General features: G+C 46.4%; 2 protein-coding genes across 4 annotated transcripts in view; both read left to right on the forward strand.

Moving 5' to 3' along the window:
- Positions 1–56: 56 nt before the first annotated feature.
- Positions 57–18,900, forward strand: ARCN1 (archain 1 coat protein complex I subunit delta). The gene is made up of 10 exons (XM_075909573.2): positions 57–213; positions 5,948–6,211; positions 7,546–7,725; positions 8,426–8,631; positions 9,737–9,901; positions 11,045–11,210; positions 12,544–12,691; positions 13,878–13,986; positions 15,143–15,347; positions 16,614–18,900. The coding sequence occupies exons 1-10, from the start codon at positions 211–213 to the stop codon at positions 16,701–16,703; spliced, it is 1,536 nt and encodes a 511-aa protein (XP_075765688.1). The 5' UTR covers positions 57–210; the 3' UTR covers positions 16,704–18,900.
- Positions 18,901–18,908: 8 nt separating this feature from the next.
- The window catches only part of PHLDB1 (pleckstrin homology like domain family B member 1), a 170,844-nt gene continuing 162,132 nt past the window's right edge, over positions 18,909–27,620 (forward strand). The window contains exon 1 of one of the 3 annotated variants that reach the window (XM_089773225.1): positions 18,909–19,048. The gene's annotated coding sequence lies outside the window, so the exon portion shown is untranslated. Of the gene's footprint in view, positions 19,053–25,407; positions 25,543–27,620 lie in introns of those variants that run through there. The other 2 variants (XM_089773226.1, XM_089773228.1) reach the window with 2 other exon arrangements.

Genomic DNA, 27,620 nt, shown 5'->3' on the forward strand with positions numbered 1-27,620 from the left:
CCTCCCCAGCAAGGGGCGGGGTCTCCGGGGCTCAGGGGCGCGGCGGGCGGGGGAGGAGCGAGGTGCTCCCGCCCCCGTGCGTGGCGGCGCTTCCGGCTGGGGACGTGGCTCGGCGCCGCCATCTTGTGGGGCCGCGGGAGGGAGACGCGGCGGCCGCTGCTGAGGCCGCGGGAGACTGAGCGCGCCGGGCCGCAGTCACGCTCCGCCGCCATGGTAAGCGCCGGGCCGCGCTCCCGCCCGGCCTCTTCGTGCCCCTGCCTGGCGCCTTGCCGCGGCGGCCGCTCGCCCCAGGCCTCGGGCCGCCCGCCGGCGTGTGGCTCTCGGGGCCTCGCGTGGGCCTGCCCCGCTGTGGGGGCCTCTCCGCGGGCAGCCGGCGATGCCGGTTCCGGGCAGGTCCCGGGCCTGGCCTGGGACACCTCTGCCGCCCTGCCAAGCGGCCAGCCCCCTGCGGCGGAGAGAGGCTTGTGGCACCTCGCCGCTCCCGGGCTTGGTCACACGGCCGTGTGGACGGGTCTGAGTCTAACCTGACCGCTGGACATGGGCTGGGTAGATCCATGTGTAAGATCACAGCAGTACACACAGTTGGCTAAAACCTGTCTACAAACGTGTGAGAATACTGTAGTTCAACGTACTTTATTGCTAATGGTATTAACGTGCATAACCCTGTTGTGCAGATATTATCTTAAGTTTACGTTGGCAAAACTTGAGGTGCACAGCAGTTAAGTGGTCTTCCCGAAAATTACATGAATCAATAATATATCTGGGAAAATAATCCAGTTGTCCTCATGATCTTGTGACCTCAGACCTTGTGACCCTGCATTTGTGGGGGGTTTTAAATCTAGTCCAAGTACATTTACTTTGCTTGTCCAGTTGAAAGAGCCTTACTTTCAGAGACTGATTACTTCACACTGTCTGAATATCAGGTTCCTTTAAGTCATGTCAAGTGGGCATGAAAAATTGCTTACTAATCCTACAGTTTAATATTGGTCCAGAGTTTGTATAAACAAGTCAATACATCTATATGATCTATATATCCGCTTGGAACGATACAAATATATACATATATATAGCTTCATGTAGGGGATTTAAACGTGTATCAGTTGTATTCTGTTTTTTATGAACTCACATTGTAGCTCTTTGTATTGCAAAGAGGCTAGATTGGCTCCTAATTGCAGTAAATTACATTTGACTCTTTGTAGTAACAGGCTTGTACACAACTTCAAGCATGTGGTTTTTGTGGCCAAGGATAGTATAATTTGCTTACATTTCTTGATAAATTAGTAAATGGGTGTTAAACAGCTTCATACCCTGTTAGAGGTGGAGAAACAACTTTGACTGATTAGAGAAAAGACCTGTTAAATGATATAGAGGAAAATGTTACACATCATAGAATCATAGAGCTGGAAGAGACCTTAGGAGGTCATCAAGGCCAGCCCCCTGCTTTAGGCAGGACCAATCCCCACTATATCAACCCAGCCAGGGCTTGGTCAAGCCGAGACTTAAAAACCTCCATGGATGGAGATTCCACCACCTCCCTAGGTAACCCATTCCAGTGCTTCACCACCCTCCTAGTCAAACAGTTTTTCCTAATATCCAACCTAGACCTTTCACACTGTCATGACAGTATAGCAAGCAAAGTGCAGTGTGGGATAATTTGCACACAAGGACAGATTAATTTAAAAGAGCATGTACCTTTTGGGGTTGTTCCTTTGAATAATTGTTCTTCTTTCCAGCTAGTTTTGTGGTCTTTGAATTTACTGGGATAAATATTTGAACTGTGTTTTAAAAAAAAAGAGAGATAATTTGACTCTTTTCTTAGTAAGCATAATGCATCAAAATCAAGTGCTATATAACTTTGTTTCAGTTTCAGATTTGTACATAATATCAAATTATTTCTATTCAAATATCCTGTGGTGTTTGAGGATTAGTTTGATATAATTCTTAACTATTCACATTTCACAGCTCCTTTAATGAGGAATTGCTTTGCTATAACCTTTTATTACTGGGAGAATATGTAATTTAATTTAGTGAGGCTAAGAACAATGTACATAAGAATGGCCATACTGGGTCAGACCATAGAGACCAGTATTGTCTTCCAACAGTGGCCAATGTCAAGTGCCACAGAGGGAATGAACGGAAGAGGCAATCATCAAGTGAAAACCCTCCTCTTTCACCCATTCCCAGTCTCTGACAAACAGAGACTAGGGACACCATTCCTACCATCCTGGCTAATAAGCATTGATGGACTTACCCTTCATGAATTTAAATAGCTTTTTTTAATCCCTGGTAAAGTCCTGGTCTTCACAACCTCCTCTGGCAAGGAGTTTCACAGGTTGACCGTGTGTTGCCTGAAGAAATACTGTCTTTTTTGTTTTAAACCTCTTGGCCTTTAAAACAAATTCCAAACCAAGAATACCTAATTTAATTTTTGTCCCCTGTGAAAAAGAATCAAAATATTTGCAATGCAGCATAAGATATTAAGTATCTTTAACATGGCGTATCTCTTGCTTTCCCAAGGTAGTCTCAAGAAATTATGGCAGGTTGAAAATTCTTACTTTTTTAATGTGGGGTGTTTGTAATGTGCTCTCCCCACCCAGAAAGTACTATCTCCTAAGTAACAAAATTGTGAATTAATAAATGGAGCCAACCTTTTAAAACCTAGTTAAATATTGAGGTGTTAGACTTGCAATGTTAGTTAAATCTAATCAAATAAATCCGAACAACTAAATCTGATGTTTGTTTATATATTTATGTTTTTAAGTTACAAGATATGCAAGCTGCCATATGCAATTGTTCAGCATAGCTGTACTAAGAGTGAGGACTTTCTTGAAATTCTTGATCTAGAGACCTTAGATTGTGCAGATCACTGGGACATTTTATATGTTAAAACAGTATTTTTATACTCTAGATCCTTGCAAAGTGGAGACTAAGGATGTGTTAACTTTTCTGAGTCTCCCGTATTGACGCACTAATCAGTACTAACAGGCCAATGTCCAAAGCCTGAAAAAAGTCCACTGTGACTGAACAGTGGAATATGCTCAAACCTGACATACATGCTTTTGGGTTGTCAGTGACTGGGATGAAGCAATGACACATCATCAGTATTTGCTTCCTAAGTGGTAATGCTTGACTCAGAGAGACAGTGTCAAAGGAATTGCGGTACATTATAAGCATACAGTAATCTGTGACCGCTTCCTTAGGTGAACTTACATTAATTGTTTATACAAGTTAAAGGCTTTTAAAGAATATGAAGGCTTTCTTCTTTAGTAGAACCTCTGAATTTTGTGTGTGTTTACTGCCTCATTCAAGTGGTAATCAGACTCAGCCATCCTAGGGTAGTTGAAGGCTGTAAGTTAGGGCTACTCAACTGTGGAAGCCCCCGGGGGCCACAATGATGAGCACATGCCGATGGCCACAACCTAAGTGTGGTTGCATATACATGCAAATATATATGCAGTTATATTCAAATTACTTTTCACATTGACAGGCATGAATACAGAGATTAAGACAAGCCTATGCAACACACAGGCCCAATTTAAGTCAGTTCTGCTAATATTAATACAATGCAATATTTACCTGCTTTCCACCCATCTCACAGCACTTTGAATGAGTAATGACAGTCAAGGAATTTAACTACTAAAATGCATATCAACAGAAGACCGTTACCTTACATTAGTCCAACTCCGAGAGCAATGCAAGCCCATGATATGCACAGGTTAGAAATGAGTCTCAGGTTCCCACCATTGCCTAATTGGAATACAGCATATCACTAGGCAGTCCAGAAGCCCTAAGCATACTTACTACATCATCCACAGGGGCACTTTTGTACAATGGACTGGCAGCCTTTGTGGAGATGTCATCTCCCATCAGATGAGCCAGAGGATTGTGAATGGAAAGCAACGACAGGACTTCCAGGACTGTAATAGTGAAAAGCTTACAGCAGGGCTACTCAACATGTGGCTCACGGTGTGGTTTGGGTTTATGCAGGGCTCACATGTGGCTCGTGGGTGGGATCCTTTGAACATGGCCTCCACTGGGAACAAGTGGCAAGTCAATGTAACTGTTGCCCAGATGGGATTTAATCGGTTTCATCAAGTATCCTGTCCAGCTAGGAGTGGCTTGTGCAGTGTGTGGTTATGAGCATGTTCAACATAGGGTCCTAAATTTGTCTGCACTTGAAATATTTGCTTAATCAACAAAGAGCATGAAATAAAGAAGCAATTGTTGAATCTTTGGCCATAGAAGGCAGGTTCTGTTGAAGACTCTCAATTCAATTAAGTAGTTAAGGTAATCTCTTTCTAGTAGAGAGAAATTATTTGATAGAAAGCTGAAGTTTCTGATAGAACCTTAAGATATATAGTGGCAACTCTCCTACTGCTTTTAAATGATCAGTTATGTGAGAACATCTGAAAAGTACAAGGGACGCTCAATGAACAGTAATTAATTTTTAATATTTTATTATCAATGTGTTATCAGTTAATTTGTAAAAGGGTACTGTGCAAAGAAAATAAATTTAAAAGTACTTCCTTATTTGTTTTTAATGTTTGTATTAAAACAGAATTTAAAACAGTTCTACCTTTTCAGTATCTTTGCCTTTGGATTACTTCCATAATAACATTCAGAGCTCTGTTTGTTCCCCAAGTACAAAGCAATGTTCCACTGTGGGTTTCCAGTACTACTTGGGAATATAATTTAAAAAAAAAGTTTGGTGAAAATAATCTTTTAAAAGAAATGTCATTAAATCCTTTCCATTGATGATAGATATGGTAAAACTATTAACATTTGCCTCAAAGGCTAAATTTTGGGCCTAAACTCCATAAATGTACCTTTTTAAACAAGCTGATATGTGAAACAAATAGCAGCATTTTAATAATGTCCAAAGCACTTTGAAGGCGTTGCTGAAGATTAATGTTTTAGTAGCTCTGTTCTGACATTTGCCCTGCCCATTGACAAGTGATCTTTTGGTGTGGTTGAACTATTGGTAACCTCACTGAAGACCATGTTAATGTATGTACGTAAAACTCCATTGGTCCAGCATCCAATTCTCCGGCGCTCCTGATGGTCCAGCACCAACAGGAACCTGGAAGTGCTCCAGGCAGCCAAACAATTGGAGCTGCTCTGCGCCAGGCTTCCCCGATTCAGCCGCTGCTGAAACTGACCAGCAGCTGAATTGGGGACTCCTGGGGCAGAGCAGCTGGAGTGCTGCCGGGTTGGTCCCGCAGCACTGTGGGGCAGCGTTACGGGACCAACCTGGCAGCACCCCAGCTGCTCTGCCCCAGGCGTCCCAGATTCAGCCACTGCTGAAACTGACCAGCAGCGGCTGAATCGGGGATGCCTGGGGCAGAGCCGGACTATAGGAAGGGGGGGGGCTATGAGGGGTCTAGGGTGGCATCCCCACCCCAGACCCTTCATAGCCCCCCCTTCCAGTAGTCTGGCATATCTGATAATCCGGCACCCCCTGGATCCTAAAGGTGCCGGATTATCGGAAGTTTACTAATCTAGCAAGTAGCATTTGAAATCCTTTTTTGTGTGTTTGTGCTTTAAGTCAATCTGAAGACTTGTTTAGAACACTTTTGAGATTTCACTGCACCATTTGTGTTAGAGCAGTCTATGAAATCAGGTTAGGTAGCTGTTAGCTCTGACCAGTGTGACATGGATTTGGTGGATGGGAGGAGCACCAGAAGCCGAAGTGGGTTCTCCCCCTGGAAGCATTGTGTTCTCCAGGCTAAGCGGAAGTATGGATGAAAACTCTATACGTTAATGTAAATTTTTGTTTTTGATGCTAAGTATACCAGGCACTTCACAAAGCAGTATGAATGTAAGGTCTCTGACCAAATAGTTTCACTTTCACAGTCAATGAACATTATCTTAAAGGTTTTGTGAGACTGTCTAGTTTCAGGAAATGTGTATGATGAATTTAACTAACCAGTGCTTGTATTCCTCATAGGTGCTCTTGGCGGCAGCCGTCTGCACAAAGGCAGGAAAGGCCATAGTTTCCCGGCAGTTCGTGGAGATGACTCGCACCCGCATTGAGGGGCTGTTGGCAGCCTTCCCCAAACTTATGAACACCGGGAAGCAGCACACGTTTGTGGAGACCGAGAGTGTGCGATATGTATATCAGCCAATGGAAAAGCTGTATATGGTGCTGATCACCACCAAAAATAGCAATATCCTAGAAGACCTAGAAACACTCCGTCTCTTCTCTAGAGTGGTAAGAACTTCATTCCAAGTTTACTTAATATGCATTTTGGATGATACTGTCCTGAAGCAATGATGTTATAAAGTGCTGTATTGGGGAGCTGTTACTGCTATATCCACTGCCTCATAATAGAATCTAATCTATGTCCCATTAGTGACCTAGAAGTAATCATTGAATCTGATCCTAAGTTTCTTCTCTCTTCCTTGACTGAGGCCCATATGGAAGAAGTGTCTGGCTTTGAGTTAACTTTCTTTGATTAAACCAGAACAACCCAACCCTTCAGTAAAATAAATATTTGTTAACAAGTATGGAGTGCTATAAACAAAACTAAGTACCACTTGTACAAAGTAAATAAATAGAATGTATTTAATTTGCTGTGTGCAATTGGTATAGTAGTTAAGGATGTTAAATTGCAGTTATATGGCTAATCATGTGGTCGATACAATTTATATCGACTACGTGATTAGTCAAGAAGAGCTGCTGGGCTCTTACTACATTTAAAATCCAGAGACTGCACTGTGGATGGCTCCCAGAGCCAGCATGAGCCGGGACTGCTTGGTCTCGGCTTGAGCTGAGTCCAGCAGCCCCTATTTGTGGTGGCCAGTTACATCCACTGCAAATGGGCTGCTCTGGCACCAGCCACTTTTAAGCTGACATCTCCCAGCACTGGTTCCTGTTTTCCCACCCTTCCCTTGCTGCCTTTCATAGAGGCAGCGGTGGTGGTGGGAGGCGGGAGGGGCTGAGGAGGAGGAGAGGAGAGGCGAGGCAAGTAGTTGATACTTCAGTCAGCTACTCACTAACATCCCTAATAGTAGTAATCCTGTTGTAAAAATCTATCTGCATATGTATTCATGCTATCATCTGTATAAAGCTTTGAGATTTCTTTGTGTGTCAGCCAATTACAGCCTGGGGAGCTCCTGGAAATCACTGCTTACTATCTGCCAGTTCAGTTAAAATGTAGCTGAAATAGAATATTATAATTCAATTTAGTCTTTAAAATGCATGTTTTAATAGTGTCACTCTTTCCCTGTATTAAGCAGTTGAAACAAGCAATGACTGGTTATTGACTTTAAAAAGATAGGATTGGGGTGGCATTTTGGGGCCAGGCAAGGCTGGGAGGGTCACAAAAGTGATGCCTTTGGGTAAAATTAATCCTAGTGCAGACACTACATGAGGCCTCAGGACCACTTCAAGTCTCACATACTTAAAATAGAATGTAAGTAGTGCATAGGCCTTCTGTTAAGCCTCTGCACAGGGGAGAATTCCACCTGTACATATGGTGGGGGTAGTTAGTCATCTTCTCTTCCTTTGCAGAGACCCTTATTTTAATTATTCTCCCTAACCAGATTCCTGAATATTGCCGAGCTCTGGAGGAGAATGAGATCTCTGAGCACTGCTTTGACCTGATTTTTGCCTTTGATGAAATTGTTGCCCTGGGCTACCGTGAGAACGTAAACCTGGCACAAATTCGGACCTTCACAGAGATGGACTCACATGAAGAGAAAGTGTTTCGAGCAGTCAGAGAGGTGAGGCAGAGGCATTCCATGTCTTAGTTATGTGAAATGAAATTGCTGGTTTCTGTACAGTGAGATTGCTCCTAAGGATGTAATAGTGTAGTTGAATAACCGATAAGCAAAAGCTTATAGGTTAATGCTATAGACTACATATGTTCCCCTCCCCCCGCCAGTAAATTTTTCAGCAGGCTGGCCAGCAGCCCAACTCAGTCCTGGCTCGCGCTGGGTTCGGGACCTTCCCCCACTGTGGCTCTACGTTTAATATGTATTAGGAGCCAGTTGGGCAGGTAGCCCGGCTCATTTCTGGCTCATGACTGGTCTGGGAGCTCAGCCCCGCTCCAGACAGGGGCTGCTGTCACCCTGTGCTGCTGCCACCCCTGAAACAGAGGCAGCAGTGCAGAGTGGCAGGGAGCTCCTCGGGGGTGGGCCCGGAGTGCGCTGGCTGCCAGCCTCACTCCCGCAGACTGTAAAATAGTTGAGTAACTGATAAGAATTCATTAGGTTAATCAACTACTCAATTAACCAGTATTTAACATCTCTAGTTGCTACTGTTCCAGGTTTGATCCTAACCCTTAATTCGTCAGTGATCAATTTTAACATTTCATAAACAGTCTGTCCTGCTTTCGTCTCCTCTTTCCGTCCTTATTGCACTTTGACAAATGGAGTAGATCAGTCTTAAAAATCTAGTCAGTTGCTGTTCTTTTTCTTCTAGACTCAAGAGCGTGAGGCAAAGGCTGAAATGCGCCGGAAAGCCAAGGAGTTGCAGCAGGCCCGAAGAGATGCAGAGAGACAGGGCAAAAAAGCACCAGGCTTTGGTGGATTTGGCAGCTCGGCTGTATCTGGGGGTACAACTGCGGCCATGATCACAGAGACCATTATTGAAACAGAGAAGCCCAAAGTGGCACCTGCACCAGCCAGGTACAAAACTGGTTCAGGTAGACTAGAGCCCTGGCCAGGACTGGGATAGAGCCCTGTATCAGGACACGGGTCCCGTAGGACCTGTTGCCCTTATAATGGGAGGAAGATTAAAATGGCCCAGTGCGGGGCTGTAAGGTAGAGCATGTTCATCAGCAAGAGAAAAGATGCTGAGGACTGCTTGTTAAAATGAAAGGCTCAAGTTTTGGATTGCCTTGCTGATTGACTGCATTGCTAGACAAGTACAATTAAATGATGTAGAGCAAGGGTGGCCAGCCTGTGGCTCCAGAGCCACATGCGGCTCTTCAGAAGTTATATGCGGCTTCTTGCCTAGGTACCAAATCCAGGGCTGAAGCTACAGGTGCCAACTTTCCACTGGGCTGGAGGGTGCTCACTGTTGAACCCCCAGCTCTGCCCTAGGCACTGTCCCCCTCCACCCTTTCCCCCTAGGATCCTGCCACTTCCCACCCTCTCCACTGGGCCTGTCACACCCATGCTTCCCCCCTCCAGTGTCTCCCACTGAGAAAAAGCTGATCCCAGTGGTCAGGAGGAAAAGGAGGCGGCACTGACTGGTGGGGCTGCCAGTGGGCGGGATGTGCTGAGTGTAGTGGTGGGGAGATGATCAGGGCTGGTGACATAGAACTGTTGCTCTTTGGCAATGTGCATTGGTAAATTCTGGCTCCTTCTCAGGTTTAGGTTGGCCACCCCTGATGTAGAGGGATGCTAAAAATGCACATAATATGTAAGGTTTAACTTTAAACTGCAGAGCTTTCAGAAAAGCCTCCGTGTATAACTCGTTGCTGCTGGGCCTGGCCCGGGCACGCCCCGGCCTGCAGTGGGCCCCACAGGGCTGGAGCAGTCCCTTGCCCATGATGGGTGGGGAGCTGCTCCAGTCTCTACAGTTAACTGGAACCAGTAAGCCTCACCCATTAAGGGTCAGACTTCCTGATTAGCTGGTTAACCTTTTACTTCCCTAGAAGGGCTCAAAGTAAAAGCTGTGATGCTGGAATGGTCCCATTGTAATGATGTGAAATTTGTGGAAAGGTTGTATCTGCTGCCGTAGTTGTCTGATACACGTTTCCATCTCTTTCTTTTTTTTCTTCTTTAGACCATCAGGCCCCAGTAAAGCTTTGAAGCTTGGAGCTAAAGGAAAGGAAGTGGACAACTTTGTGGACAAGCTGAAATCAGAAGGCGAAAATATCATGACCTCTTCTGTAGGCAAGCGTTCCTCAGAGGCAGCCAAGGTTCTCGCTGCGCCCATTAACATGGAGAGGTAGACATTGCCCTGGGCTGTAAGAGGGATGCTCTTTTCAGTTTGACTAGAGACTCTAGTTATGTCTTCTAAATATGTTAAAGCTCTTCATTTTATGAAACAGATTTCCTCACACCATACTGACCCTTAGGCTTTGGGTAAAATTTTCAAGAGGCTCTGAATTTATTTAGGCTAAGTTCCATTTTCAAAAGTAACTTAGAAGGTTAGGAGCTTGGGACTCATGTGTTTAAGTCATTTAGGTGAATTGGAAATTTTACTCCTTGTCTTCTGAATTTGTATTCAACCTAATATTTCTTTCTCCCAATTCTTTTATTTCTGGATGTCTGCCCCCTTCAGATTCTGAGAGAGAGCTCTCATCTTCTTACCTCCTCCATCTGCTCTAAACTCAGCTATACAGAGTTTTTAATAGTTCTTCATGTTTTCATTCCTCTGACTCCTTGACTGGTTTTGTTCTTTTGTCTGGAGCTTACCGATTTGTCAGCAGATACCAGGTATTGAGGTGACTGGTTCAGAAGTCTGCTTTCACCACTCTGAGTGTTGGTGGAGCCTTGAAGAGTTCCTGGCTTATTTCCAGTTAGAGTGCATGTATGCAAAATTCCAGTGTTCCATGTTGGAGCATAGAGACATTGCTGCCATTAAAGATGGCATTATGGCTATTTTATAAGGCTAAGTGAAACACATGATTCTGACTACAGTCCTTTCTAGACAAGTTTTCATGTTGCCTACATATTTTCTATTCTGTACTGAATAGAACAGCTTGGCAGTGCAGTACATAAACTCATATAGTGGCTTTTCAAGCACCAGAAGTATCCATATGTTTCTTCCCAGCGTTCAGCTCTTTCTTTTGAAAACTGCCTAAGTGTTCTACAGAGGAAGAGCCAGGGTTATGTGTTTGGGCTCTTATCTGTTCCAGGCTTGTGCCATGCACAGGTGATTCTAGTGTCTTCTATGTGAATCTGTTTCGAGCAGAAGTGCATGTTTCCATAATACTGGTCTGCATGACTTCTCTCTGAGTTGTCATTTTTTGACAACATCCTCTTAAGCACTTTTTAAAAAATTGTCCAGTCAGGTCTCAAAGAAACAATTATCTTGTCTGTCAAACTAGGGCATTTGGTGTGTATTGGGCTTTTCTTTTCTGTCCAGTGTGCATATGAAAATCGAGGAGAAGATTTCCTTGACTTGTGGTCGTGATGGTGGGTTACAAAACATGGAACTGCATGGCATGATCATGCTGAGGATCTTAGATGAAAAGTTTTCCCGGATTCGCCTCCATGTAGAAAATGAAGACAAGAAGGGGATACAGCTACAGGTAAGGCTGGCTAATGGTCCTGGCTTACATATGTACTTCTGTCATGGATGGAAGCAGTACTGTATTGTATATTTTTATCCAAGTTCTCCTGTAGATACACTTAAAAATGGCAGTTACAGTAAATGTAAGTACAGCACAAATAAAGGCGAAATCTCCTGTTTAGAACACTCAAGTTAACTTGAAAATACAGTTTCTTACACTTATGCTCCCACAGCCTTATCTATCCCATGATTCATATTTGTGCCACTTGATTTCACTTGGACTTTGCAGCAGTCCCAGTGTGTTGCTTGATGTTAGTTCCATCATGAGTTTCTTGTATAAAGAAGAGGGTGTATGTATAAAGTTATTCTCAGCCAATGAAAATTATTTAATCAACCAGAATACAGTTACTTTTGCTGTCATTGTCCTTAATATCAGAGACGGTTTTTAGAACCATAGCTTTTGGGCTACTGTCAGTATTGTAAACTGAGGAGACTATCACATATTTGACCTTTCCCCTCTTCGTGTGGTTCCATGTGCTTGCTGAACCCTGAAGATTTTCCCACTTTATATGCCCTGTATCATGGCTGCCATTACAACTCCTACAGATTAGGTAGTGCTGCTGCTTAATTGGTCAGAGGACCTTGTGTGAAGTGATGGACGTCCTTATTGCCTTTCTAGGGACTGAGAATTCTTCCTCAACGCTCAGTATCAAGTGGCAGTTCCTATCCCTCCAATATGATTTAGATGTTAATCATCAAAAAGTAGCTTTACTAAAATAGCTGCCTGCTTCTATTGCTATAGTTTAATAACACTTGGATTATAAAGAGTGAATTTAATTTTCCCTGTTTAGATGGTTTAATTTTTATTTTACTCTGAATTTGGTCAAGGAAAAAACAGTTTCACTGGCTTCTAGTCTGTTCCATTCAGTAGCAGAAGGCTGCAAATACAGCAGGGCTGTTTTTATGTGCTTAAAATGATAAAGAAGTTTCAACTTGAATTTAAGTGGAAATATTCCTGTAGATCTCAAGCTTCATTAAAACATATTTTGGAAAAATCTAAATGTCCGCTCCAGCTTATTGGCTAAAATCCTTTTTAAAAGGAAAGCATTGGAGGAACAGGCCAAACTAAACATTTTGGTAAATTAACCTTCTGTTTCTTGGAGTCAGCTCTGGATTGCTGAGCAATCATGATCCTGTAGCATTCTGAAATCAGCAATTTTTCCTGCCAAAGGTGCTCATGTGTGGTCAGGAGCCCTTCACCAAAAACAGTATTATCTAGACACATCTGTGGTCTCCTTTGAATTCAAACTAAAGCAAAGAGTAGCTGTGTCTTGCTGTCTTCCTCATTTCAGACTCACCCAAATGTGGACAAGAAACTTTTTACTGCTGAATCGCTGCTTGGCTTGAAGAACCCAGAGAAATCATTCCCTATTAACAGTGATGTGGGAGTACTGAAATGGAGGTTGCAGACCACAGAAGAATCTTTCATTCCACTGACAAGTGAGTGCAAGTATGCATGTGTCATTCTTCAGGTGGGATGCTTGAGCCTGGGGTGAATAGGACATGACAGCCCATCTGCTACAACAGGCACTGCCTTCAGCAGAATGTTCTGCTCTTTGATATTGTGCAAGGGAAGACATTTTAGTGCCTCTTCCCTCTGAGATGTTTTATCCAATCCGTGGCTATTTTCAGTAATGCTAGACAATCTGTGTGTTGCTCTGCAATCGCTCAGGTGTGCTGGCAGCTCTGAGGTGATTGACTATTTCTCCTTCATTTAGAGCTCACCTGCATTTCTCTGTGTCTCTCTTTCTCCAGAGGCCTGTCCCTGTAAAATAGCGATAGGCAACCAAGGCTAGTGAGTGAACAGCATAAGTTTCTCCCCATCTCAGGGGGTTGCAAGATTGAAATTGGGCATGTGCATTAACCATGACCTCAAAAATAAGATTAAATACATTGCACTTGATTCCCCTTCTTTATCATACCTTTTCAACACAAGGTGATCCATTAAGGGCAAATTAAATTACAACCAAAAGTAACATAGAGAAAACAGAGTGTGTGCATGGTTCTCACAATGGGGTGTGAAATTAACATGCACCTCACACCTTCCCTTGCTTTAAATATGTTTCCCTTCTATTTGCTGAAGGCTGCTTAACTCTCCCCTCTACTCCAGGCTCTGCTCTTCCTCTTCCCTGCTGCCTCCTTCTCTTCCCCTTTCCTTCCAGCATTTCTGGAGTGTGAGAACTGGCTGATTATTGTCCTTGCTACTCCTCCTCCCTCCCAGAACTTGAACCTTCTAATCAGCTGTTGTTTGAGATCCCTGAAGGAGGGGGCAAGAGTGGGGGACTGGGTGAAAATCAGCTGATTCACAGTGCTCCAGAAGTACTGGGAGGGAGGGGGAAAAGTAGGGGACAGGAACAACACATAGATTATCTAGCATTACTGAAAATAGCCCCCTTTAAGTCTGTAAAATATTAACCAGTTAGCTGTTAAGCATTAGCCTAATTGGCATACTTACCTGTTAACTGGAGGGCTGGACCTGGCAGAAGCATGTGAGTGAGAGGTGTGTGGGGGCAAAGAACACGGGAGGGTTGTGTGGACCACACACAGAACCCGAATGGGCTGCAGGTTGCTTACCACTGCTGTAAAACAAGGTCACATGATCCAACGTGCGGTTTTGTGCCTTTAGTTAACTGCTGGCCATCAGAAAGCGGGAATGGTTGTGACGTTAACATTGAATATGAGCTGCAAGAGGAGAGCCTAGAACTGAATGATGTGGTCATCACAATCCCATTGCCGTAAGTAGGATTTGGGGGTGGGGCTGTGCTCAGCAAGTACCTGTAAATATCCTGTGGGGTTCTTCCCTTTCCAGCAGTCATGGGGGGTAGCACAGGAGTGATGGCAGTCATGCGACATGCGTGTGTCTGCTGTAAATTAGAGTTTGGTTCCCCCACCTGAGGAGCTAAAACTGCTTTTGTTACGCTTCATGGACTGACTGTTTTTCCTCCTTCATGCTCTCACCCATGCTAAAGGCCCTACCAAATTCATGGCCCATTTTGATAATTTCACAATTTTGGGATTTTAAAAATAGTGATTGCAGCTATTTAAATCTGACATTTCAGAGTGTTGTAATTGTAGAGATTAGGGATGTGAACAGTTAACTGCTAAGCCTCACCCTTAACTGGTGGGGGATGGAGCAGCCACCTGCTTGCCAAGAGCAGGGGGTTGCTCCAGCCCTGCGGTTTCTGTGGCAGGTGGGGGCATCCAGCACAGCCAGAGCAGGCCTTACCCTTGTTTACCACTGTGGGCAGGGGCACTCTGGCCTGACCAGCTGCTGCCCACCATGGGGGAGCCCCCTACCATCTCTCATTTAACTAGTTAGCTAATTAAATGGGATTTTGCATCCCTAGTAGAGATTCTGAGCTAGAAAGGACTTGGGTGGAGGGGTGAGTTTTGTAGTACTGCTACCCTTACTTCTGCATAGCAGCGGCACAGAAGTAAGGATGGCATGATAGGATATCGCTGCCCTTATTGCTTTGCTGCTGTCTGCAGAGCCAGGTCTTCAGTCAGCAGCTACCACTCTCCAGCCACCCTGCTCTGAAGGTAGCAGTGCAGAAGTGAGGACAGCATGGTATGGTTTTGCCACTCTTACTTCTGTGCTGCTTCCAGCAGAGGCACTGCCTTCAGATCTGGGTTCCCTGCCAATAGCTGCCTATCTTTAGCTGCCCAGCTGTGAAGTCAGCACAGAATACCCTTGTGACACCCTCCCTCCCCTGCAATTCCCATTGGTTCAGGACCCCCAAATTGAGAAATGCTGGTCTCCTCTGTGAAATCTATCTTTTTGTCTCTGAATTTGGTTTGTGGAGGGCTTTTAGGTGGTGAGCTGTCCCCGTTGGGGCTGTGACAAGTGTGCCATTACCTGTGTGCAAATGAGCTCATGTTGCTCTGCTGCAGGTCCAGTGTTGGTGCCCCAGTGATTGGAGAGATTGATGGGGAGTATCGCCATGATAGCAGGAGGAATCTCCTCGAATGGTGCCTGCCAGTGATAGATGCCAAAAACAAGAGTGGCAGCCTGGAGTTCAGCATAGCAGGGCAGCCCAATGATTTCTTCCCGGTGCAAGTCTCCTTCGTCTCCAAAAAGAATTACTGCAACATAAAGGTATGGCCACCCCCACTACTTGTGTATCCTTCTGGGGCAGAGCTTGGGCAGCGCTAGCTTGAAGCCTAACGCACTGCAGTCCTTGGCGTGAACAGTTGCAATAGCACGCTAATTGTTTTGTGGTAGGTGCGTGGCTCTGCATTTGTAGCACCCACCCAGTTGTGTCAGTGATACTCCTGGAGACTGTCTAGCTCTTGCTTCTCTTTGCTGTCTGTTGCACCATCCTTCGCAGTGCCTCTCCTTAATCCCTCTCTTTCTGCTGGATCTTCTCCAAGAGCAGCCTCTTTATTTGATATTGCTGCAGTTCCCTCTTGCTGCTTTTCTGCCCTTGAGCTATGTGGAGACTACCCTTTGTTCAGTCCGGTGTGTTCTTCCCACCTGACGCTGCTGAAAAAATAGGCAGCAGTGGTGAGGATGATTTGCAGCTGTAGCTATGATTTCTCAGCTTTCTGAAGGCAGGGAGTAGGGCTAGATCACACTAGAGGGGATCCCCCCAGGAAAAAGCTAAGTACTGCCTGAAGTGGTTGCAGTGAATCAGTAGTGCACACAGCTTGATGCTTGGGGCATTATGCTGCCATCTCCTTCAGAATAGACAGATCTTAGGCACCTGTGCCCAAGATGTTTTTTATGAGACTGGGCATTCATGCTGGTATCCTGGCCAAATTCCAGTTCGGATAATTCCATTCAGCTTTTCTAAAACTTACCCTGCAATTTCAGCTATATCTGAATTTCTTCCTCAGTGTCTCTACTAAGCATTAGTTCCACTTGTCCTGAGATATGGTGACTAAAGCAATCCATTTATCACCGTGTTTGAGAAATGTACTGGGGTGGAAGGCGGAGGATGCTAGATCACCTGAAGCAAAAGAAAATTGCCTTTACCTTAGTGTGAAGGCTAGTTTGTATGGGGTAAACATCCACAGTACAGGGAACTGAAAGCTACTGATCCATCTGCCTGGTCAAATGGAGCAGCTGCAGTGAGACCTTTCTCCACCTTGAACCTTAACCAGAAGGCACAACTCAGTTGCATCCAGAGTACTCTGAGCGGAGACTTGGTTGTTACCATAAATGAGGTAACTGTCTGGATTCTTATCCACTAAGGACAGCTGGAAACCGAACCTCAAGCTGAAGTTGACCTTGTGGCTCAGAAGTGATGTGCCCAGCTACCATCGCTCTTTTGTCCTGGTTTGAACTGAAAAATCTCATCTGAATTGTGTTTTGGAGACAGAATATCGATTGCTGAACTAACACTGTGTATTATCTCCACAGGTTACCAAAGTGACCCAGGTAGATGGGAACAGCCCCGTAAGGTTTTCCACTGAGACCACCTTCTTAGTGGACAAATATGAAATACTGTAACACCAGCAGCAGGGAGTAACAAATGATTTTTAAAAAAAATTAAAACACAAAAAGGCTGAAGTTTATTTTGAACGTCTGGAACGCCGCAGCCCTCTCTTTGCTTGGACACACGGCTCTGTCTGCCAACTGCAGTGTTCCTGGGTCACGGGCATTCTTTGACAGAGAATTGACATGATCATATGGGGAAAGGCTGCTAATTTCTTTGGCATTCTTTGACAGAGAATTGACGTGATCATATGGGGAAAGGCTGCTAATTTCTTTGGCAGATTTTACTGGACAACAGTAAAGCAGGATCTTCATTGAGAAATCCTGGCTTTGATTCCTCCCCTTCCTCTCTCCCACAAAGCTAGCTGCATAGCTCAGTCCCGGAAAGAAACTACAACTCATTCTCTTCCTTTTTAGTGTATTGAGTTCCGTTTTTGTCATGATTGTTGCCATTTTAATTTATCCCCTGCCTTCAGCCCTTCTTTCCATGGATTTAAATATGCATTAAGATATTCTAAACATGGGCATTATGCATTCTGGATCCTTTTGTCTTGGGAATGGAATTAGCTGATTGGACTTGGCCTCAGTTTTAAAAATGAAGTTTTGGGTGGGTGTAGTAAACATGTTCCTCCTCTGCCTGTATTTGCTGCCTGTTCAACTCTGCTTTTTAGTGGTGGACCTGCACTTGGACCAACTCCCACAGTGAGCTACATGCCTTTGGTGTGAGTTAGATCAGAGTTGTCTCCCAGCTGGCAGAGAATGGAGCTTCTGAATTGATTGGATCCAACTTAGAGGAGTGGAGGAAGTGTACCTGGAAATACTCATATTTGCTGCAATTTCCTGTCACTCTTTGGTGCAGACCCTAGGCCAGGTGTTTAAAGTCATTGTGCCTGGTGTAAGTGAACACCTTTCTTGATCTATTTCAATCTTCCCCAGTTAATTGAGCCCCCATACCTGCTAGTATGCATCTTAGCCCTTCCTAGAAGCTGCTTATAAAAGGGTATGGAGCCTGCTTTGTTCAACCCCAGGTACAGATCTGAATTACTGAAACATGAATATGTTAGACTATGTCTGCTTGGGCCCACATAAGAGCAGAAAGGAGTGATCATGTTGGCACTTATTGATGGCGTTAGGAGGAGGGAAGCTGGGGTTGCAGCACAGAGACTTTAGGTAAAAGTCAAGTACTGGTGCCCTTCTAAGTTTGTCCTGTAGTGTAAGGGCTGCACTCAACCGCACTCCGTTGCTCCACAGAAAAGCTGACTAGCTGGAATAGCATTGGCTATGTCATCCCCAGGGGAGCCATGCTCACTAAAAACACTCCCCCCCCCCACCTTCTTTAGAACCTTTTTTTGGGGGGGGGGAAAGAAGGGGGGTGACATTGGGTAGTCTCAGACTGTCTACATCTGAGCCGTGCCTGGCTGATTGCATAACTTCAACAAGGAACTTTGCTAACCATCATTGTAGCAAGGCCTCATGGTTCTAGTCAAACATAACTACTTTGCTGGTTTGTGGGTGACAGGAAATGAAGTTTCTAGCTCATGGAAGTCCTAGAAACTTGTGTACTATGCTTCAGTGGAAGAACACTTGTTTTTGAGACTAAGTTCACACCAGTGCTTGTGGGGTTGTCTGCCAAAGAAGTTAGCTGTCTCTCCTCTGTTACCTTAATTGCATTGTGAGGAAATGTAACTCCTGTTTTTTCCATGTGAGGGTGATATGTTCTGGGAGAGGGGAAGCAAATCCTGTCCCATAGTTAAGTAGACTATGAATCTTAATTCAGTTGTGTTCAAGAGTTGCTTATCTGTATGATTTTAAAACGGAGTCAAGTTTAGTTTCAAACATCAAAGGAGCATTTTTCTTAAATTACTTTGGAGGTAATATTTAAAAAAAGTTTTGTACCCTGTACAATAATGACCTAGGGAATAGAACACATTCCAGTGTACACAAAGAATGCAAGTTCTTTAATCAAATAAAGAGTATTCTAAAAGGAAATCAGCTGAGGCTTTGACTTAAACATGTGCTGGAAGGACTCAGCTTTGATTTGTTCACCCTACACAGCAGGTGGCGCCAATAATACCAGAAAAAATTACCACATCTCCATGAAGCTCATTGGAATAATGAGGAATGGAACAGCTCATGGTCAATTGTTCTCTTTTATTTCCTTTAAAAAAAAAATTAAATGTAAGAACAGTAAAAATGGTTGATTGAAACGTCATGTAAGATTTTTGCTTTCCTTGAATCTTTTTCCAGGTTGCATTTTGCTGGGCAGAATTGAATGACCACTTCCCTGTAACACTTCTCAGACTTTCTTGCCATGTTTTATGTGGAGAATCACCTCCAACAGCATCTGCTAGCTCTACTATGTAGGTATGACCTGTGAAAGGCCATGGCAATTACTCTATGTAGACCTTGAGCCCATTATTCCACTCAAATATTAAAGCTGGAAAAAGGGCAGGGAGAGTAGTTTTTAGTGAATACATTTAAAGTATGATTGGGGGGGAAAAAACCTACGAGGACTTAGGTGTTTTAATTTTGGGTTAACTTGATAGGCATCTGCCTGAGAGTTTTCCTAAGAGCTCTAGCAATAGTTAAGTTGCCTCTCAGCTAAGCCTTGGTCCCCCTTCCTAAAAACCTGAGGCTAATTATTTGTAAAACATAGTGTTTCTCTAATCTGCAGTGACATAGGCAATACGTGACCGGTGCCTGTAGGTGGAGAGGGAGCATTTGCCTCACTGGAATCTGCTACAAGTCTTTGCATGTTATCTAGATTCCTTAAAAGGAAGATGGGAGAGATCACCCTTGGACTGTTTCACTTGTCTCCCCTGTAGTCCCTGCCATGCACTGGTGTATTATATAAAGAGGTCTTTAATCTGGCAGAGTAGTCTGGAACCAAGAAGTGGAGAATAAATGAGAATGGTGAAGATATTAAAGAACCAACTCTGATAAAAGATAGTTGCCATGAACAGAACCCTGCATGAGACTATTATGGTAATAGGTCCTGTGGGACCTGCAGGATGCCAGTGCCACTGTAGGTCTCTACCTAGCCCTGCACAGAGCTCTGGTGCAAAGACCATGATGTTCTCCCAGCCCCTTCTGTTCCCATCTCTAAACTCTTTATTTCATATTCTTGTTTTTTGCCAAGATGATAAATCATGCAGGAGAACACTGTAAAAATAGTACAATGCCCACTTTTAATACTTTATGGGTCACTTCCAGCCTTCTCTGCCCCTTTAGCTGTTCTGTGGTAAGCATACGCTAGCTGATGTCTCTGTACTGTTAGGGATGGCTCTTTCCTGTCCACGCTATGGCTGCTATCCTATTCTTCAGCTGCAATGTACATGAATTCTTCCAGAAGTTACTGGCAGCTATTCACATCCTGCTGTGGGAAAGCTTCAGCTGATGTAAATCTAACTCCTAGACATTAGATTGCCGCCATAGGGATGTTAAATATTGATGAGTAGTCAATTAACCTCAAGAATTCTTACCAGTTACTCAACTAGTCTGTAGTCTGCGGGGGTGGGATGGCAGCCAATGCATTCTGGCCCCACTCCCGAGGAGCCCCCTGCCACTCTGCTGCTGCCTCTGTATCAGAGGCAGCAGTGCGGAGTGCCAGGCAGGAGCTGGTCTGTGAGGGGAGCTATTTTAAAAACCAGCTCCCTTTGTGAACTGGCTGCCTGTCGCCCCGTGCTGCAGTAGCGGGGGTGGCAGCAGTCCCTTTTGGGTGCGGAACAGCTCAGCTCCTGGACCCATTGTAAGCTGGGATGCCTTCCCACCTGGCTCCTAATACACTTTAAAGGCAGAGCTGCAGTAGGGATAGGTCCTGGACCTGATGCAAGCCACAACTGAACTGGGCTGCTGGCCAGCCTGCTTAAACTTACTGACGGGGGAAAGGGCAAGACACCCTCAGACCCTCCTAGGGAAGGTTTTTTTCCTTGTGATAGAATGCATCCACACTAGCAGCAGGGTACACGGAGCGCAGTGTACTTTGGATAGTTATCCCACTATGCAAACAGCATAGGGTGTTTTGGGAAGTTTGCTATGCCATCATACAGCAGATACAGCATCACTTTTTGTTGGTTTCTGAATCCCATAATTCCATCTTTAATAGACTACATGACGAGAAGAGTGGGAAGACAGAGATAGCATCTTTGGGAAGTGTGTGTGTGGGGGGGGGGGGGAGTGTACATGTGAGAAACAAGACAGTGTGGGTGTTGGGATAATACAGATTGGACCTCCTTCGTCTGGCACCCTTGGGACCTGAGCTGTACTGAACCAGGGAATTTGCCAGGCTAGGGGCGATCAGTGCTCTCCTGTTGGCTGCTCTGCTCCTAGGCTCCTCTCCCTCAGGCTCCCTGCCCTGCAGTTGGCCCCACTAACGCTGGCCTGGTACCGGCTCCTCACCCTGCTGCCTGCACCCTGCCCCAAGGTCTCTTGGAGTTCCTGACAGGGACAGCCTGGCTGCTGACACTTCTAGGCTGGGGCCATCCAGACACTGCCAGCCCCACTGCTGCTAAGGCTTTGCCCTGCCACTCTGTGCCACGGCTAGGGCTGGCCCTGCTGCCACTGGGAACTCTGGGATTCCCCAGCTGGAGCCACTTGTCCCTGCTAGCTTCAGCTGTGGGTTCTGTGGCTGAGGCTGCTCAATCCAGACCTGCTGCCATCGGAGGTATCCTGGAGTTCCAAGCTGGGCCACCACCAGCCCTGCTCCCCTGAGGTGGTGGGGAAGGGATCTCCCACTGGGCTGCCTGCCACCAGAAGCCCCACTACAGCTGGGATTCCCCAGCCGCTGGGCCCAGCTGGGGCTCCCTAACCTGCATTCTCTCATCCTTGCTGGACCACGGATGTTGCCAGACCAGAGAATTCCAGATTTGGGAGGTTTAACATGAAGATGTTTTGAGGGAGAGTATGTCTGTATGGTGTGTCTGCATCCAGCCTGGGCAAAATGCAGCCTGTGGGCCAGATGCAGCCCACCAAACAACCAGCTCTGGCTCGCAGATGCTGCACTCTCTCCCAGGCAGGCTTCCTGCTTGTCTTGCTTCACCTGCACACTGCTCAGAAATGTGGTTCTAGGGCAGTTTTTCTTTAAAAACTTCCGGAGGGGAGAGCGGAAAGCTTTAGGAGTTGCTCCTGCCCCCAGCACAATCCCATTGGCCAGTTTCTAGTCAGAAACCAACCAATGGGAGCTGCCTCTTTCAATAACAGGTAGCCAAGATGCACAGGGGGCTCCAGAGCACATGGCTGCAGCCTCGGGGAGGGCAGCAGTGTGATTAATTAGCCATGTCCAGTCAGAGGTTCAGGGCTTCATGTGGGGCTGATTAATCACCTGTGAAGCTGTGATGTTAAGTGGCTTATAAGGAACACTAGCAGGGATGCTGATTCAGAAAGGGGCTGCTGAGTGGTAAGTCTCCTGGTCAGACCCTACCTCTGCCCTCCACTCCACACCCAAATCCTCTGCCCCCCTCCCAGATCTAGCACCCCAGTCCTCTGCCCCAGATCAGTCCCCTCCTGTCCTAGCTCACAATCCAAATCCCTGCATCCCCTCCTGTACCCCAATTTCCTGTCCTATGTCAAAGTCCAACCCCTTGCATTCCAGTCCAGTGCCCCAGGTCACAATTGCCTCCTTCACCCAAACTCCCTCCTTTACCCCAAGCTCCCTTTTGTACCCAACCTCCATCCTAGACCCTACACCACCTCCATTAATATCAGGGAAGACTGTAGACCTTGACCACTTTCCAAATTCTTGGAGTGCCTTGCCCCCCAACAAAAATTATTGCTCACCTCTGCTCTTAAGTTTACACAGCTGCCTCAACAGTCAATCCTGGGGGTTGAGGATACCCTTCCCACCATCAGTCCCTCCCCCATTCCATGTTGTTAATTCTGAGATTCCCTCTTAGTTTTCCTAGCCTCCTTAGCTACCGAGAAGTAGTACCCTCCACAGTTCTGACAGTTCTCCATGCTGAGAAATGTTAGAACTTCCCAGAGCTTTGAAAGGGGAAAAGTAAATGTGTACCTAGATGTAGGGCAACCAAGTTCAAAATTGTGAACACACAATGGGCATTTGTGAGATCCTGGGGGAGGCTAGTGTCAGCATAACAAAACTGCAGCATCTATACTGATACATTATTGCTTTAACTTTGCTGCCAAAAGCTCTGTGCTTTTCATCAAGGTGGTTTTGTCAGCAGAAGAGCACAGTTTTGCTGCCAAAAGTAGGTTTGTAGCATGCATGCCTCTATCGTTTTATTGGCAAAAGCTGACCATTTTTATCCCTTAGTCCTTCCTCAGTTCTGCCCATTGAATTACCAGTAAGAAATTGGTTCTCCATACAGACCTCTCCGTAGCTTCATGTGTCTGGAATGTGACTACAGAAGACTGGACAATAGTAGTGTCTAATTGCTGAGTAGTGAGCAAAACATGTCTCTGCAGCCACTGCCCAGTTTAACTCCTAGCTGACCCTGCTCAAAGAGTTCTAGTGAAGATTGGCACCAGCTTACTATTTCTGAAAATAATGTCCTGTCCAAATCCCTGAACACACCTGGGCCCTTGAACTAATTCTGTTTGTGTTGGATGAAAAAGCAAAGAAAGATGAGCAAATTCCACAAAGTGGGAGGTCTTGTATTGCATGTGGTCATTTCAGCTGTTCTATTCAGAACATTTCCTGAGCTCCCAGGTCAGGGTGCTTCTTTATAACAGGGAGGGGGTTTTTGGGTGGCCAAGAGTTGATGTAATTTAAACTATAAATGGATCTATTTATTTTTAGTTAGTTGGGCTTTAATTTGGAAAATGTTTGGAGAGAGGTATTGTTTATCCCTCTTCTTGGACAGCAGCTGGCGTTGTTGCTATCTGAGGCAGGATAATTTAGCTTTAAATTCCTATGAACTGTGAGCATAACTAGTGTGATAGTTACCACATCTGCACCTTTTAAAAACCCAGCATTTATGTCTATTTAGATTGTCAGCTCATGGAGACGGAGTAATTTACTATGCATTTATTGAATGCTAAAACACTACAGTTCTGATATGGTGTTAAGTCTAGAGCTACCTTGAGGTGAAGAGCTAAAACCTCACCAATCCCCATGTACATAGTATGTCTCCTTGGTGGATTTTGAAAATAATGACTAGTTTGGCCAAGTTTACACTGTTTATCCTGCATATGTTTGGAACAGACTGCAAGTTGATGCTGTTTCCAAAGTCAAGTGTCAGTCAGGGCCCAAGTATCTGTTCCTGCTCACTTCTCCCCCTTCTAGGAAACTTTTAAGTGGCTGAAAGATTTTTCTCTCATGCTTGTTCTCATCCCCCAAATCTTGGATGTCTCAGCTGTAGGGCCCATTGCCTAACTGAAAAGGCAGAGCTTGATAGACTCCAGCTGTTGACTTGTGGCAGTGTCCAGTTTACGCAATAACTATGGGAACAGGAAGCTCAGGCTGCATTGCACTGTGCTTTTGTCATGTTATTTGTCAGACTGGACCTGACTAGGGTGTCTGGCAGTTCCTCCTGTCCTCAGCTGCTCCTCTGTAGTACTGTGCCTTGCTCATTTTAGGGCTTCCAAGCTTGAGATGCTGAAATAGCTGCTGAGCTGAAAGACGTGTTGGGCTGTAGTGACTTGTGCCCTGTGTTCTGTCAGGCTAAGTTTCCCTTTTACACAGCTTTGGGAGAGCTCAAAGGCCCAGCTGGCCCATGAGTGACTCAGAGGAGAGAGGGGGACAGGAGCATTTCAAGGGGTTCTGTCTCTGAATTGTGGGAATCTGTGCCTTAATTTTCTTTTTTCCCGTTCTGAAAAGCCATGCGAGACCTTCACAAACCTGTCCAGGATTGGTCTGTGAATGGGCTAGTCAAATCGCTGCTGCATCATATTCCACTGTGAGTGAGGGTCCTCTTGGCAGGGCACAGCTAGAGAGTTTGTTGCTAGGAAAGGAAGATCTATTTTTGGATCTGGGTCTAAGTCAGCAGCAGTAGGAAAGCTCCTTGCACTCTGCATCTTACCATGAAAAGGAAAGGGATGGAAAAGAATAAGAGGGGTGAAGTAGGAGCCAGACTCCGGTCTCTCCCAAGAGGGTAAACTGCTATAACTGGGCAGTAGTAGCATGTCCATGTATCTACAGCTGTTTGCCCCATCTAGGCAGTCAGCTCTACTCTCAGTTCTCCTGGGAACAGGGAGACTGCGTTACAGATGTTGCTTACTGGAGCTGAGAACTGGTAACTTCTGAGTCTGTGAGAGGAACCTGAATTGATTCCTTGGGTCTTTGTGATCAGTGTCTTTCAGGGAAGTAGTCCAAATCCTTCCTGGACAATCTTTCTATGGAAAACCTACCAGCCACTGAGGGACAATCGCCGCCATGTGCCTATCCACTCTGCTATGACTGTTAAAATGCTCATTATGTACCAACGTATTTTGTGACACTTTTACGCCAGGCACTTTCAATAAGTTGTGATTGACTCCCGATGTACAAAAGCTTCCCTCGAACCCGCTGGAGTGTGAATTTTAGATTTCAAACATTCGCTTTAATGAAACGCGGCTCTAGCTGTGTCGCTCCCCGCGGCGGAGGGCGGGGGAGGCGCTGGTGTTTGCAAAGAGCCTGTGCGGGGCGCCGCGCTAGTAACCACAGCCCGGGGCTCTCCAGAAGTGACTCCGCATCGCTGCAGGGCGGGGAGAAGGAAAGGGGCTGGGAGGCAGGGACCCGCGGCGAGTCCCGGGGGGAGGCTGCGCCCCCTCCCGCCTGCAGCGCGCGGCCAGCCACGAGCCCCGCGCGCCCGCCGGGTGGCAGCTGCCTCCCGCGCTCCGCCCCCCTCGCGCCAGCGGTGGGCGGTGACCGGGCCGCTCGCGGCTGCTCTGAGGGGACCTCGGGGCGCGGACCGGCCAGGTAAGGGGCGTCGCGGGCCCCCCGTGGCGGGGGCGGCCCGGGGGTCGGGCGGGCGGGAAGCGGCGGCCTTGCCGCGCTGGCACTTGGCGTGTGGCACCGGGGCCCCGCCCCCGCCCCGCATTCCCCACATTCTCGGCCGGATCCGCCGCGGCAAGTCCCTGGCCCGCAGCCGCCGCTCCCCGCGGGGTCCTCACAGCCCCTGGCCTGGGGCGCCTCCTTCCCGGCCGCCCGCGGCGGGGGTCGAGTCAAAGCCCGCGCGCCGCGCTCCGGCCAGGGCTGCTCGGGCGCGGGGCCTGGGGGGGCGGTAGAACGACACCCGGCTCCCTGCGCTTCACTCGCGTGGCCCCTCAGCCCGGCGCGCCCCTGACGTGTCCCCGCGGCCGCTTGGGATGCAGGCCAGGTGCTGATCTGAGACCGGGGTACCAGCGCGGGCTCCGGGGCGGGGGCAGCAGCAGGGGGAGCCCGAGGGCAGGCGCAGCCGCGGTGCTGCGAATGGAAGGAGATGGGTCGGGTTGCCCAAACTCGGACCCTTGCTCGGTTCCAAAGACAGAAGAAAGATCGATCTGATTAATCCTTGGAGACCGCAGTCCTGTTCCTAAGCACCCACCTGCCTGCAAGCACCGTGTGACACAACTCAACTACCCCAGACTAACACGGCTACATTTCTATCACAACTTTAGCTCTGTTACCTGAAGAGTCTTTGTATATTAGGTGCCCTATTCAATTGAACATCGGAGCCTGATACATTTGAATAAATCTTTGTGGGGACTGGCTCAACCCTGCTCCAGTGGGAGGCACCACTTGTTTTATGGTTTCTTTTTGTCACTTTGGATGCCTCCTCTCCCATTGTGTCCCCGTAGCATTAGAAAGCAGGTGTCTATTTAGACTCCCAAATCTCCCTGGTTAATAGTACCTGGTGCTTGAAGGCTGTAGGGGGGATGGCTCTTGGACCTGGGGCTGGAGCTGGCAGCTGTGCAAGCTTTAATGAGCCCAGCAGGGGAGCTCCTTTCTCCCAGGAGCTGAGATCAGTGGGTGGAGTAGAGAATTTTGTGTCTCAGTGTAACTATCTTGGAGCTGATTTATGTTACTGTTATTGCCTGATGTGTTGTGTCGTCTTGGCAACATGCGACCAAGGCTCCACTGTATGTAGTTTTTGGGATGGAAAGTCTAGTGGGTGTTTCTACTTAGAAGGAGTCTCGGAGTAGGCTAGCCTCTTTGCTGGGTCCCACATCAGCAATGACATGGACAACTGTGTGCCAAGAGGGGATCAGAACAAGTACTGTAGCTGAAACCCCAGCCACAGGGAGCACAGGCCTTTGAGATAAGATCAGATCAAAACAGCTGATTTAAATCCAGGCTTTGGGGCCAAACTGCACTTTCCAACCCACTCATCTCAACATACTGAAATGTGGAGTGGGGAGCTTGGGTCAACTCCATGGTTTTCTGACCATTGCATTGTCATGGATTTGAGTGCAGGCTGCAAACTTGGATTTGGGTCAGGAGAGCAGGTTGTAAGCCACCTCTGATTTATTTAAAAGGGGTGTCTGAATGTGACATTTGCAGTCTTTGGTGTGTGCTGTGGGCTTGATCAGAATTTGGGACCCTCTCTGCCCCAGTATGCTGCTTTTTCTGGCAATTCCAGTATAAATCCTCCTTGTCTAGGGTTCTCTCAGCCTTGCTTCAAGGATCCAGAGTCTCTTTGTCTATACATACATGGAAATGACACTCTGAAGATCATAAAAATGGTCATATTGGGTAAGAACAAAGGTCCATCTTGCCCAGTATTTTGTCTTCCAACAGTGGCCAATGCCAGGTGCCCTGGAGAGAATGAACAGAACAGATAATCATCAAATGATCCATCCCTGATTGTTCATTTCCAGTATCTGACAAACAGAGGCTAGGGACACTATTCCTGCCCATCCTGGCTAGTAGCTATTGATAGACCTATCATCCATTAATCTATCTTGCTCTTTTTTGAACCCTATTAAAGACCTGGCCTTAACAACATCCTCTGGCAAGGAGTTCCACAGGTTGACTGCGCTGTGTGAAGAAATACTTCCTTTTGTTTGTTTTAAACC

Source organism: Pelodiscus sinensis, chromosome 25 (genome assembly GCF_052426305.1).
Source record: "Pelodiscus sinensis isolate ZL-2025 chromosome 25, ASM5242630v1, whole genome shotgun sequence".
Lineage (NCBI taxonomy): Eukaryota > Metazoa > Chordata > Testudines > Trionychidae > Pelodiscus > Pelodiscus sinensis.

Excerpts from the sequence above, each read along its gene's own strand:
- ARCN1 (XM_075909573.2), top strand. Across the intron at positions 12,692-13,877 it reads ATCTTTCATTCCACTGACAA|TTAACTGCTGGCCATCAGAA; the intron begins GTGAGTGCAAGT and ends TTGTGCCTTTAG. Across the intron at positions 13,987-15,142 it reads GTCATCACAATCCCATTGCC|GTCCAGTGTTGGTGCCCCAG; the intron begins GTAAGTAGGATT and ends GCTCTGCTGCAG.